Source organism: Seriola lalandi, unplaced genomic scaffold (genome assembly GCF_002814215.2).
Source record: "Seriola lalandi dorsalis isolate HSWRI2012SDOR001 ecotype SW California unplaced genomic scaffold, Sedor1 jcf7180002053538, whole genome shotgun sequence".
NCBI lineage: Eukaryota > Metazoa > Chordata > Actinopteri > Carangiformes > Carangidae > Seriola > Seriola lalandi.
The window spans coordinates 873,617-888,337 of record NW_019524091.1 but is presented as its reverse complement, the minus strand read 5'-3'; the positions used below and the strand labels follow the sequence as shown (position 1 = coordinate 888,337).

Sequence of the window (14,721 nt, the reverse complement as noted above, 5' to 3'; positions counted from 1 at the left end):
TACAAGTAGTCCTTTTCACTGGCTCAGGAATATGTGGTCTCAAAATACCACCAATAAAAGGTGGAAATGTCAGATATATTTGTCTTGTTTACATTCATAGAACGACATTGTGTTGTAGCCATAATGTTGCAGAAAGAGCCAATAATAAAAGAGAAAATATGAGGTGTGCTGATTCAGTTTGAGTGTTCTGGATCGTCACTCTCTCCTGGACTGCAAGGATTCGAACTATGGGTCACCTGCAAAACAAAGGAGGACGATTAGATCAACTCTTCAGATCACTTCACTCTATACCAAGAGGCTGTAAGAGCGGGTTGCATCTTCATTCCAGCTGCTGTTGGTGACATTATTAAGATAAATGAATCAGGAGAGACACCTCTTCTTGCTCATGGAGGCTAGATTAAGAGACGTATCTACTTGTTAGTTACTCTCAGTTCCCAGGACATATTGCACTAATTGCTGTTTTGGTTTGGCGAGACTTTCTGTGTGCAGGCAGAATTTTTCAGTGGATCCATCACTCGATTGCTGTATAGATAAGGTGCATGGTTATTATAAATATCTATTTTTCTTTTATAAAGAAGCATTTTACGGAGCTAATTTATTCCACCCATTCTGGGAAAGATATACTGGTGTGGGCGGAGTTGTGTTTTGTTTAAACAGAAAAAGTAAATAAAAGTAAAATCCGCCCACACCAGTACACCTTTCCCAGAATGAGGGAATAAATTAGCTCCATAAAATGTTCCTTTATAAAAGAAAAATAAATATTTATAATAACTGTACACCTTAGAACAAAGGCTAAGACACTTGACAAATTTCGTCTAGACGCCGTTTTGTTAATCATCAGTATTAACCTGGGACAAGATTCAGTACATTTTGTGACATTCAATTTTAACACATGCATGGTTAAATGGCAAACAGATGACCAGGTTAACAGTGAATATTTATAGTTATCTTTTATTCTGTAATGTCCTGTGATTAACAACATATCCAGTGATGGAGTTTGTACCTTGTTTCCATTATTTAAAACTTTTTTTTTTTTTTCTAGTTCAGTCTTTCAAAGGGTGCAAAGGCGTACACTAACTGTGTATGTCTTAATGCATATTTGAATATGAACCTGACTATACTATATATGAACCTGTCTTGAAATACAGACTTTGAGGGATCATGGCCTTTAATTGAAACAGCTAAAACGCCCTCTTTTTACATACCTTGCATACCTTCATGTTGTTGGTGATGGTTGTCAGACATTTCCTCAGTTGGAGATCTTGATATTTCTGTGTTTTCATATGCAGAATTGTCTTGCTCTTTTGCTGAAAGAAATTTATCATTATTTAAAGCTGAAGATTGAAGTACAGAATTTTCCATTTTAACCATAAAAATATGCCTGAAAGAGATATAATTTCCAGCAGGAGCAGGTTATGAAAGCCATCAAAAACATAAAAAAAACAAAAAAACATCAGAACAAAATTGTTATTTATATGAAACCAGATGGTATGACAGATGGAAATGACTGTCATCCACATCATATGATTACCTGAAATGGTTCTGTCAGACTCTCCATCACGAGTGAGCTCTGCATTTGAGCAGATGTCACCGAAGATAAAACGTATCTTTTCCTCTGCGTGCTGCTCATTTGAGGCACCGTGGACTGAGTTGTGGAGGAGGTCGGAGGCAAACCGGGCCCTCAGAGACTTTGGGCATGTCGCCTTAGCTTGGTCAGGGTCTGTGGGGCCCATCATGGCCCTCCACTCCTCCACTGCATTTTCCTTGCTCAGGACAAGCATCATACAGGGCCCCCTGAGGCAAACAATTTTTTATTTAGATGTCAAGGTTAAATGTAACAATAGCATCACACAGCATCACTATATTTCTAGACTATACCAGACTACACTACACACATTTTCTTTCTAAAGTGATCTGCAAATCTCAAAATCAGTGCTTTCTGGGAGATATTTTAAATACTTTGTAAGATATAAAGTGTGTCCTTAGCTAAGAAAAGAAACTTGAAAAATATTATACGATGGTCAGAATATACAGCTACAACAGGGATTCCCTGTTGGCCAAGCAAGTAAAACCAACCAATAACTGCAAACTGCAACCTGCAACGTCCCTGGTGTGCATCTTGCTGGTGACCTTTGTTGCATGTCACTGCCCATTTCTCTCTCCTCTTATTTCCTGTCATCTCTTACTCTAATGAAGGCAGAAAATGCCAAAAAAACAAACATAAAAGTAAAATTAAGTCTAAACCTGAGCTGATATTGAGGCACAGTGACAGTAAAGGTAGTTTCCCTGGCTGTAGTGCCCAGCTGCACCCATCTCTTTGCCCATTGTGTCCGAGCAGTTGTGTAACAACCAAGTGAAGGGGCTAATCGGAGCGGAAGATAACTCTAAAATCTAGATGTGCGGTGGAACAAAGTATGAAATTGAGATGGACTTCCTAGCCACTTGCCCAAGGCTGCCTTGATTCTAAGCTGCCAAGATTACTGATAAAAGTGCTGATAAAACTTGCAGCAGCAACAGGGATGGGGGCCGGTCTGCTGTGGTCACTCTGAGGCCCACTCCTGTGGTTGTGTGCGGGGGAACAAACTAACCGACACATGAATTCCACCAGCTGGCTGAAGAAAGGCTTCTCCCTATGTTCTTTGTAAAACTCTTCAGCCATTTCCCTCGACAGCACCGTCTCCTTCAGCTGTGTTACAGAGAAACTGTTGGCATGGATCTCCTCCAAAATTTTCTCTGATAGAGAGAATAGAAGATATATTAGAATATGTGTCTACATGTCTATATGAGCAAAAAGTAAATTTGAACATTTCCATATTGTTCTAAATGACCAGAAAGGACCTCTGTGTTCCTCCATGGCATCAGGTTTGATCACTGCCAGTGTCCGCTGTTTAGGGAAGAAGAAGTTGATCTCTTGTTCCGCCTCTTCATGGCTTGCACTGCCATGTAGCTGGTTGATTGGCTCATTCTCCACAGAAAACTGGGCCCTTAGACTGAGCGATGAGGGTTACAGAAGCCAAAAATACAGGTACGATTAAGCTATTTATTTTTAATATTTTTTAAGAAAGTAGAGTGAACATGGTGCATTGGAGGTGCAGAGAGACGAGAATAAAACCGTGATCGTTGAATGTCAGTGCAAAGAGGTAAGACTTTCCTCTCTTTAATCACACATTTGTGTATAATGACTTTAAAATGTGACACATTAAAAAAGGGAGTAGGGTATGACAGCTGTTTCTAAAAAACTGTCAGATGGATTAGCAGTGAAAACTGTAATGCTTTTCTATTGGTAATTATACCACAGGACTTTTTTGGGATCATTTCAGTGTGTGAATGAATAGACTCAGAACCACAGATCACTCACCAAGCAGGACTCTCCTCTTTGGCTTTATTTACATCAGAGGGACCAAGGATGTTCTTCCAGTGATGGACAGCCTCTCTTCTGGCTAGAGCCAAAGCTAGCACAGGCCCACTGTAAATTACATACACATGTTGAACAATCTTTTGCAGTAGGATACTCCTCTTCAGATTATTTTGGAGCATGTGTCAATTACCTGGTCATGCTTCTTAGCAGAGCAGGGAAGTAGTCTGCGTCAACATGTTGGAAGTAAAAGTGTCTGACCTGCTCCTCTGTCAACATCACCTCTCTTTGGAGGGCCACTGTGAAACCTGACTTGTGGATTTGGGCCAGGATGTCTTCTGCAGAAACACAGATATGAATTATGTTACCTGCAGTATTAATACAGATATTGCTTGTATTATGAAAGTGTGATCATTTCTTCTGCAGTGATACATTAACAAATATGCAACTGCACTTGTCATTCAACACCTTTGCAGAAGGAATTACGGAGCAGTCCCACTATAGTAGTATGAACCACCTTTGTGTGTATCTGTACTCGCACACGTGTGCACTTGTGTTTATGTGTTTGGCACAGGCCCCACCTCTGTTCTCTCTGGCAATGTCAGGCCGGATAAGAGCCAGTGTCCTCTCCACATGGTCTTCCTCCCCATCCTGCTCCGTTACTGAGGCCGTCCTAAAGTTGGGGAAGAAGAAGGCGAGCTCCCTGCTGGCCTGGTCGCTGTCCTCACTACCGTGCACTGCGTTGAACAGTGTCTGTGTGCCGTATTGTGCCCGCAAGCTGCAGGAAGCCAGGGGGGAGAAATGAGAGGAGAGCAGATGGTTGCTCTGCTGGTGCTCAACCAGAGAGAAGCATAATGTTTGGGTGTGTCTGATGGAGCAGGCGAGAATGTGCTGTTTATTCTCTTTTCCAGACTTTAGACTGAAATTGTTTCACACTGATCAACAGAGCATAAATACATGTCTATACAAACAAATGTTTGTTTTTACAAAGACATAGGAATAATAATTTCATCACACTGCATCTTACAGTTTTTTATGGTTTTTCTTCTCAACTGTTTTCATAAATGAAGTATATGTATACTTTCCAGTAACTAACCTTTCTGGCTTTTCTCTCCTGGCTTCCTCTATGTCTGCTGGGCCAATGAACTCACGCCATGCTGGTACAATATTGGCGGAGCCCTCTGCCTCAGACAGTACCAGAATATGGGAGGGACCACTGGACATAAACTGCACCAAGTCCTCAAAGCAAGCCTACGAACCATCATCAGACAGACACAGTATGTTAATGTAATGCACACATGGAACTTGGAACAGGTCCTTTTATGTCAGTCTGGGCTTCAGATTTGAGTTCTAGGTTTTACACTGCAAAGTTACGAAGAAAATCCAGTTAAACATCCTTTTTTGGGGCTGTACATTCACAGAGAGAGAAGGAGAGAAGAAAATGAATATAAATTATTTTATAAAAGGCAGATACAAAAAATATTCTACAGTACAAACCATGTACAAGTTGATCAACAACATGATCATAACTGCTTTACTTAACCACACATATTTTGTATTTCTGAATTTCTAATCATGTAGTCTCAACACAAACAGCGCAATAAGCAAAAAATAAAATATAAAAAAAGCTGCATACACAGCAGCTCTATTTTGAGCTCTGTGCAGAGATGCAGATGGATGTGTGATGTATTGCAAACTCAATGAAATGATTTTTGCACTGGTCATGACTGCTCTCCCATTAGGATGTTGACTCAGAATTCAAATTGCCCACACTAACCTCACAAACATACACTGAAGGCATCAGCAGTCTGACTGGTATGCCAATTTCTGCAGTAAGCTGCAACCATGAGTGAATATATTCCATATATAATGCAATATATCACATATATTATAGCGTTATATGTGCCTTTTTTACCATTATTCTATAATTCTACTTCTGTTTCATTCAGTTCTCTACACCATACCTCTGCTGCTTTGTGCTGGTAAAACTCTTGAGCCTCAACCTCGGTCAGCGTGCGTTCCTCATGGGCCAGGATCTCAAACCCAGCATCTTGAATCTAGCCAGGGGAGTCATGTCAGCATAATGAAATAATGTTTGCAGGAAGGCTTGAGACAATCTTGTCTTCTCAGAGTGTGAGCAGTGTTAGCCTCTGTGTACCTTCATAATGATCTCATTTGCCTTGCCGTGAGCAACAGCATCTGGTTTGATGATGGCAACTGTGTAGGATTTACTTGCATGAACTAGAGAGGAGAAGAGAGCAGCTTGAGTGATGATCAAGAATGCTGATAAAATTCACGATGGTACACAGAATTGCCGGCAGACATTGGTAATCACAGTAATGACAATAATAACACCAATGACAGTAAAATGACCGGAAATATGATTATTATTATTATTATTCTGTTTCCATAGTACCGATTATGCTTTCTTCATTTTCTGACCGCTGAGGCGCCTCCTCTTCTTCTTTCTTCTCATCGTTCACCAGACCATCATCTTTAACCTGACAGACACAACAAAACTAATCAAAAACTCCCGATCCCTACACATGGCTGTCCATAAACTCCTGTATATATACTCTCTTGTATGAATGAACTACGGCTGCAGCTACTGCTGATTTTAATATCAATTAATCTCTCATTCTTGGATGTAAAAACAGTCAGAAAACTGTGAAGAATGGCCATCCCGGCAGCTCAAGGTGACACCTACAAATTGAATGTTTTGTCCAGCTCAACACTCCAAAATCCATATTGATATCACATTCAGTTACTATCATGTAAGATGAAGAAAAGCAGCATTTGAGTAGCTGGAACCAGAGAATGATTGCCATTTTTGCTCGAAAAATGACTTAAATAGGGGGTCCCTTTACCAATTATATCAGAGAGCAAAAGGATTTGGCTGCAACTTAGTAGTGTACATTGATTTATGTTCCCCTCTGAGTGCGGCTGTCTGTACAGTTTACTTTAACATTTTCAAATCATACTCATTGCACAATTTTCGTCTGTGCCTGAGATACAGCATATCATAACAATAGTTACTGATTGAACATACTGTATGTCTGATCGAATAACTCTATGTGAATGTGTGTGTGTCCTACTGCTCACCACTTTGCGTTCACCACCTTGCTCCAGGACCGACTTCTCCTTGGCCAGTTCCTCTACAATCATCTTTTGAAGCAGAGGAGCGTTGGCCCCCCGCAACACAGCCACCAGCTCCCCACCCTGTTCATCCAACACAAAGACCTTCTTATGTTTTTGTAACCATTTTCGAATTAAACGTAATTGTAGTGAGATACAGAGATGCTTTGACTACAGAGGCTCATGTAAGCAATCTACAGACAAAAAAAAAAAAAAAAAAAAAAAACACAACAACAAAAAGATATGAATACAGTCTCAAGAATAAACACAATTCTGATAATAGAGAGATATTAATAAACATAAAATAATGTGCTGAATATTGCATCACCACCAGAGAGGTCACAACTGTAGGTGGCCCTGTTTCTTGGCCTACATTATTAGCGCCTCTGAGAATTATTAGAGTCAGGATGAAAAGGAAAAACAAATATACACAAAAAATAAACAGATGCATATGGAAATAACACTTTATAATGCATGCTGTTGTATGAATCAGGTACCAATAAAATACTTACTGGCTCCACTGGTGTAGGTACAGTGGCTGAAGGCAAACCTGTAAATTGAGTGCCCCTTTTCTATACTGTATTTTCTTCATCTCAGTTAATAAGTGAAACAATATGAGTAATATAAAGGTGTCTAGGCTGTAATATGATGTGTGACTATTCTCCCCTTTTTAATTCACAGTGAGAAAATGGTTGTTAACACCCATGTTCCCTGAAGTCAGTCCTGTCTCTCAGTGTATACATATATACCCAGTTTTCCCAAAAAGGACTTAAAAGTATTATTTGTTTCTCCTGATCTCCTCTGAAATGCCCAGATGCTACTCCCTTGTTCCTTGTGGTCTTATTTTACTCCATGGTACCTATATCTAAGTAGAAGTAGGAGCCAGTAAGTATTTTATTCATACCAGATTCATACAGAAAAACTATACTGTTATTTATCGGTTGTATTATAAAATTATATTGAAATAACTAGAAAAGGAAATTTTACGTCAGGATTTGAACACAGAACATTGAACACAGATTTTCTGTACAAACTTACATACACATACATACAGCATATACGCACACACTCACCCCATAGAAGAGGAAGGTGGGCTCACATTTCCCTCTATACTTCTCCAAAGCATCTATGCCGTCTGCCTCGGCCTGGACCACACACAAACACACACATACTAGTTTCGGGGTACTTCCAAATGAATTTGGGTTTCAATTTAAATTATTAAATTTCAAATTCACTGAGGGCTTACTGTGGCAAAATGTAATAGTTCATCACCCAGTTCGTTCTTTATTTTTCGTAGCAGACTAACCACAGCTCGACAGGGACCACACCACTGCTGGTTTACATCCACAACTAGAAGGAATGAGACAGGGTATGTGTTTATGTATGAGAGAGAAGAGAAAGGAAGTGAGAGGAAGAATGGAGGATTATGCAGGAAAATGCAGTTATCCCAGTGAACACAGAGGGGCAGCAGCATACAATAAATTACAATCATAATGTCAGAGCTCAAACACAGAGACAGTTTTTTTTCTCTTTAACAAGTTACAACAGTATTGGACACATACTTATTGTTGTGATGCTAAGTATTCACTTTCAACAGGACATAACAATCAACTTCAGATCTTACCTGTTAAACCTTTGGTTGCAAGCATCTCCTCCCACTGTTCTTGATTTGTGATAGACGCCTGGACAAGAAAACCGAATCAATATTAATTTAGGGCTTCATAAAGAGAGCTTAAAATATTTAAGCTGGAGAAGACTATTGCTAACAGTACAGGAACAATGCTGTGTTTGCTGTCCAACCTGCAGACTCGCTTCTTTCTTCTTGCCTGCCATTTGATTAATTCGTCAAAAATAAATTTATATATTCAAAATCAAGCAGCAAGCGATCTACTAAACATAATTTGAATAAGTTGAAGTGCTAATATGCGGAGTTGCTAATACGCCACGTTAAAGAACTCCTCAGATGCAGCTTGCGCTTGTTTGGCCCCTGGTTGCTAAGCAATGGCGCCTTCCGCTTTCTGTGACTATCAACCTGAGTTTATAAGACGGTATGTTGTGTCGCTGTTAATAGGTCTACATGCCAAGAAAGGCCCTATTTTCTGTTTGCTAAGCAGTTCGATTGGTTTTTAATAGGTCTTACATGTCATAATTGGCTAATAGTGGGAGCAACAACTGTTTTTCTACCCTGTCAAGTACCACGGGTCCTTACTATACATTGCATACAGGTCCTTACTGCAACCAGTGTGAACATTTTCTTTTACCTGTGAGTTGCCTGCACCTGTTCGACTCAGACTGATATTCTTGCATTTATTTTACCCCCATGAGCTACACTGCTATACACATACACACATACACACACATTTACTTGTCTTGCTTTAGCTGTGAAGAGACTCACATAATGCATTCCCACTCAAGCCCCTTACCGTAACCTTAGCCATCACAAATAAACGCTTAACCCAAGTTAGGCATTTATTAGTTCGTTAGTTTGCTAACTAACCACACATAAAATCTTACTAGCTAGCCAAAATAGCACCAGACAAGCTAATCCAGTATCAACTGCATAGCAGCTGTCAAAAGACAGTCAAAAGAACGGCAGCATGTGTTTTGCTGACAGCTGGGGACATTTGAATTTTAATTTCATCAATTGGAATTCATTTACAAATTATAACCTCATGTCAGTGTTAAATAATAGATGTTTTCAACATGAACATAGGGAATTTTGGTGCAATCTGAGATTAGAAAACATTTTTAGGATATTAAGGAAAGTTTGTGATTTAGGTCGACAATTATGAAATTAATTTATTCAATTCAGTGTAATCACAAGCAGTGATGAGAAGATAGTCACATAATTTTAGTTATTTATTGGAAAATTCATCATTTCTTTCTCCATAATACCACAGGAGGCAGGGAGACAGTACAGTATAAGTGAGTGAGGCAATAAACAGATAAATCTTGCTAAAATGTGAGCAGTTAAGATTTCATATACTATAGCCAGGATTCCCATGCTCATAGAAACAGCTTGACATTTTAAAAGGTGTTTTCCAAGCCTGGGGATAGTATGAATGGAAAAGGGCATATAGTACATCAATGGATCAACTCAGAATAAAAAAAGAACAAACATAAAATAAATCCTGGATCATCAGGTGCCTGAATTTTTTTTCCTTAACAAATTCCACCATAAATTGATGCATTCGTTTTAAATCTGTCTCTAATTAATATCTAAAACTATGGACGTATAATACTAAATCACAGGACTACCCATTTAAAAACAATTTTATTTAGTAATCTTCACTGTTTGTGCAATAGACAACTGAAACAATTATAAGAGCTTTCGAGACAAATCCCCCTTCAAAAAACAGAGCCTTGGCTACACTTATACTTAAATGTTTTTACTTGTAGGTACAGGCATTTTACTCTTACTCCATATATATGACCAACCTTCCCTGTAATTCACACAGTAGATTCTAATCCAAAGTAATTATTTCAGTCTTTGCTTAGACTGACACCCTTATCTCTGCCTAGTCTTGACATAGGATGTAAGTGCCTGTTGTTATGAGTTTGTGAGAACTAAAAGACCAAAACAGCAGACTCAGTTGCATTGCCCAAGGCCACAAGATATTACATTATAATCTTGCACTTCTTCACCTACTAAAGAAAGCACTGTATGATGTATGATAGTTCGTGTTGCGACAGCTGCAGCTGTGGTATATGGAATCAGGTGTTAACAATAAGTAGTAGCTTATGTCTTCTCTTTCGTGGTGAGACTCATACTTTCTTACTCGTACTGTGCTATGCTGACACCTCAAAGAAGCTTCCCTCCAACTGTAACATTTAAATTAATAGTGAAATAGGCCCTCTAAAGAGATCAGACCACTTTTGCATGCTCTTCCCACATGAATATCAATGAACTGCTGCACTTAAGTGGTTCAGCTCCACAGCCCCCTCCCTCACAAAGTATGCCCAAAAAAGCAAGTCACACAATTAGAGCAATTTTGTAAAAGGACAAATCACAGTGCGCTGTGACAGTGAGTGAGAAAGAGAATCACAAAATGAGACACTCAAAAAGACATGGCAGGGTTCTTTATGCTATCAACAACAGCTGCACAATTTGTTTTGCTCCCACTGTGCTGTATGTACCGTATGACATGTTTCTATTAGGAACCATGTGTCTCGCTCCCAGCTCATTATGCGGCCAGATGGGAACAACAATCACCTCCCCTCCGTCATGGCTGCAGTGACAAGGTCCTGACACAACCTTTGCCCACAGAAATAAGATTCATTCAGTCTAATACTGTGTGTGTTTTTGTGCTACTTTTCATCAGTGAGATGCATGGAAGCGATTGCTTTTGTTCTATCAAGTCAATGAAAAACATTGATTTGATGCTTTTGTCCCATGTGCACAATTCAAATATTTGCCTTTGTGTCATCAATCGTCATCAGTAATGACTGCTGCCGCCTCACTGCAGCTGATTGTTCACCGAACAGATATACTCCTGAAAACTGAAATGTGATTGTTTTGTCCCAGGGGAATGCACTGAGAGCAGACTGTTGGGGGATAATAAGACAAGTTACTTATACTGCCTATATCTAGATAAGTGGTGAGAATTCACATCCTTAGAGTGGTCATTTATGTTATTGATATCCTTCAAGATCTGGATGAACCAGCAAAAGGAGGAAGCAAATTGTTTTCAAAATAATGTCTGACTCATTTACGGTCCTCATGCAGCTACTGACAAACGTCTGTATACTTGTCTGCTTAAATGATGTCTCAAAGTAAAGGCTTATAAGAAAAAAAAAGATTTTTGGCCTCAAAACATTGTGCTTCATAACCATCAAACCAATACACTTCAAATAAAAGTGTAAATCCAACAGTACTTCACCAATAACCCTCGACTGAATCTAGAGAAGCTCATGCTAGAGGGTCCATTTGCCACAGTCCATATGATCGACAGGGTTTGAAGGTCTTTGTGTAAAGCTGGTTAATGTTAGAGGTTTCCATGGTACAATAGGTAATTTCCTAGTCTTTCGCAGGTCTTCAGTTCCTCTGTAGACTTGAGGAACCACTTATCACCCTCCCTGGTGGATTGCTGCTAATCTCTCCTCTGCAGTGAGAGACACAGAGGATTTGGAGCTATGACAGTAGTAAAGATTAATCTCCATTAGCACATCTTAAGCACAGAAGTCATATTTAAGCCTCATTAAAGAAGAACTCTATTTGTTGTTGTGTTACTTTTGCAAAAGGCTTTATCCTACCATCCTCAATGCTAAGACCCAAAGGACTTTAGTCTAATTATTCAGAAACAAATGGTAAAGAAATCCCAGTTGGTTTGTAACGTTGTGCCTTCACGGAATTGTTCAAAACAAAGAAAATATCTTAGTTTGTTTTGTCTTTTCTTGTTGTCAACTACAGGGAATGCTGTAGGGCTGCAGCTAACGGTGATTTTCATTACAGATTAATCCTTTAATCTATGAAACCTAAAAAGTAGTGAAAAAATATCCATCACAGAACCAAAGGCAACATCTTCAGATGTCTTGTGTCGTTAGACCAAAAGTCCAAGATATTCAAAATAGATGAAGTATCTGTCAATCAGCTATGATTGATCAACCGATCGTTGCTACTGTAGGTTGCTACAGTGTAAAACAAAATGCCAAAATACAAGTTCAAAATACAGATGTCTTAATGTATAATAACTAAAGGAAGTGATAATGGAACATCAGCAGTTGAAAAAGAAAATGTCCGATTCTAATAGTGTTAAAAAGTTTTCATACATAAGTTTAATTTCACTTGTGACACCAGTTAGATTAAATTATTACTTAATGATACATTTTGAACATGTTTGCAAATGCTATACCTGATGTTAAGTGTACAAATTGTGTATAAAAGATCTTTGGTCCATCAATTAACAAAATTGTGTGATAAGACAGAAAATATCCAACTGCAGAAGTTGATGATTGTTTTTTTTTCCAAGAGGGCACTGTTGCCTCAACATTAAATCACACACACACACACACACACACACACACTGCTCTGTGAGTGGTTTTAATAGCAGGAAAGCCTTGTGCTCTCAGTATGCTGGTTGAATGCTTATCAGCTCTTCCAGGCCTAAAACCTATCCCATAAGCAATACCGCAATTGAATACAGAATAGCTTAATTTTTGCTGGTATATTTGTTAAAATTCATGGTGTATAATGTCGAGTACAAACACTATTTCATCTAACTATTTCACCAGGCTATGTTTAGGAGTGGCAGCTATGCTTTTGCATGATATGCTGCTAGACCAAATGAAACAAAGAGACATTTTTAGACCTGTCAGTGTTTCTCTCAGCCAACTTTCTCTATTATTCTTTGACATCATGACAACCATGACTGTGTGCCTTCATACACATGGAGCAATCCAGCTGAGAGACGGTTTATTCTCTTTTTGCTGCATTAATAGAGAATTTATACAGAGTGAAGGGGAAATAGTGAGAGCCAGGGGGGTTGAGAGGGACTGTCGACAGGCAGGCAGTCAGTCAGTCAGTCAGTCAGTCAGTCAGTCAGTCAGTCTCATATGCAGAGAGTGGTAATGATCGTCAGTCTGTAGAAACAGGAGGGAGCTTCTCTTTTCCCTGACAGGCTGCGGTAAGAGTGACAGAGGCAGCCAGTACGGAGGAAGTCATCTGCATCTAAATAAAGACCGCCAATGGCTTTGTCAGAGTCCATTAAGCAAATTGCCATATTTGATAAATGCATCTACCATCTCTTTTTTTTCCACCCATTCGTACAAATCAGCCTGAAGCAGAAATGGGTTGGCTTTTGTTTGCTTTCCTAAACAGGGAGAACATGCAGTGAGACGTGAGAAGAGATTCCATTGAAATATCATTTTGATGCAAATTATGATTGATTTGTGCACTGTATGATGCATGAGATGAGTTGCCTCACATCAGGTGTAGAATGAAAGAAAATCACTTGGGTCTGTTTAGACCTGTTTTGATTGAAATTTGGAAATTCGTGATTACTTTTGCATGGATGCAAAGTTGCAGCTGATTGCTCCACATTGTGGTTTGAATATTGGTCTTATTTAAACAAGGCAGGTAATTCTTTTCTCTTTCTTCTCTCAATCAAGGTGCTAGATTGTGAGTGTGACTCTGTGGCATCATTAGAGGTAGGTCTCTGTCATCTGTCAAAGCTGACACAGCTCCAGGTTAATAGCTGCTCAATCAGTCTACTTATTCAGCTATGCTGCTTCCAGAAAGCCTCATTTCACAGATAGCTCACTGACTCTCTTTCTCCAGAATAACATGTTTGGTTTGACTGAAAAGCAGATATGACAATCTCTGTATACATATCTGTAATCTCACAATTTCTAATATTTTCAAATTATTCATGATAATATTTTTATTTATGTAGTGCTTTTCAAAAACTGTGAAAAGGTATTTTACAAGATAAAACAGTAACACAATTAACTCAAAATCACTTTATGTCAGGTTGGAGTGAAAACAAAGGGCTTGTAAGATTAAAATTTTTTTGTTGTTAATTTTTATTCACAACAGTGATGTGATCAGATCTTTGGAGTGTGGGAGGAAACCGGAGAACCCGGAGGAAACCCACGTAGGCACAGTGAGGACATGCAAACTCAGAAAAAATAAGTTGCTCTTCATTATAAACCAGTACCAAAAGTTATTAGAAATAAAAGTAATTAAAGTAAATAAAAACGGAAAATTGTACCATTTGTACCATGGCTTTAGACTGAAATCAAACATCCTCACTGGAAAGTTGAACTTCTCCAAGGTGTATGAGAATGCTTTGATGCAGCGCTAAACCTCAATCACTTAAGGGCAGAGCATACAGACTCAAAATCACTTTATGTCAGGTTGGAGTGAAAACAAAGGGCTTGTAAGCTGTCTCTTATACACATCTATACAGGAGACACAACTGTCTCTGCTTCAAGAGGCTTTGGAGATGCAGGCAGGGACACGTCTGTCTCTGCTTCCAGGGTCTTTGGAGATACAGGAGACACAACTGTCTCTGCTTCCAGAGGCTTTGGAGATGCAGGAGAAGACACAACTGTCTCTGCTTCCACTTTCAGTGCAGACTGGGTTTCATTTATCTTAGCAGTTGATACAGCAGTTTCAACAGCTTTCTCTGCCTTTGTCTTCTGTGCTCTTGGTATCAGAGTCAATCCAAAGGTGAAGTTGATTGAAGGAGTTGAAGGCGTCTTCTGAATCCCCTGTTTCCTTCCTTTCTTCT

The 14,721-nt window shown here is 39.1% G+C and overlaps 1 protein-coding gene across 1 annotated transcript in view; it reads right to left on the bottom strand.

The window, feature by feature from the left end:
• Window positions 1–225: 225 nt before the first annotated feature.
• The window catches only part of LOC111651257 (thioredoxin domain-containing protein 6-like), a 15,499-nt gene continuing 1,003 nt past the window's right edge, over window positions 226–14,721 (bottom strand). The window contains exons 2-18 of the mRNA XM_087172647.1: window positions 14,396–14,512; window positions 8,115–8,172; window positions 7,737–7,840; window positions 7,564–7,635; window positions 6,458–6,574; window positions 5,772–5,856; window positions 5,514–5,596; window positions 5,320–5,412; window positions 4,452–4,606; window positions 3,937–4,133; window positions 3,549–3,693; window positions 3,359–3,466; window positions 2,839–2,990; window positions 2,589–2,733; window positions 1,532–1,794; window positions 1,206–1,307; window positions 226–236 (exon numbers count right to left, since the gene is read on the bottom strand). Of these exons, the coding sequence (XP_087028773.1) occupies window positions 226–236; window positions 1,206–1,307; window positions 1,532–1,794; window positions 2,589–2,733; window positions 2,839–2,990; window positions 3,359–3,466; window positions 3,549–3,693; window positions 3,937–4,133; window positions 4,452–4,606; window positions 5,320–5,412; window positions 5,514–5,596; window positions 5,772–5,856; window positions 6,458–6,574; window positions 7,564–7,635; window positions 7,737–7,840; window positions 8,115–8,172; window positions 14,396–14,512 (2,007 nt within the window). The remainder of the gene's footprint in view (window positions 237–1,205; window positions 1,308–1,531; window positions 1,795–2,588; window positions 2,734–2,838; window positions 2,991–3,358; window positions 3,467–3,548; window positions 3,694–3,936; window positions 4,134–4,451; window positions 4,607–5,319; window positions 5,413–5,513; window positions 5,597–5,771; window positions 5,857–6,457; window positions 6,575–7,563; window positions 7,636–7,736; window positions 7,841–8,114; window positions 8,173–14,395; window positions 14,513–14,721) is intronic.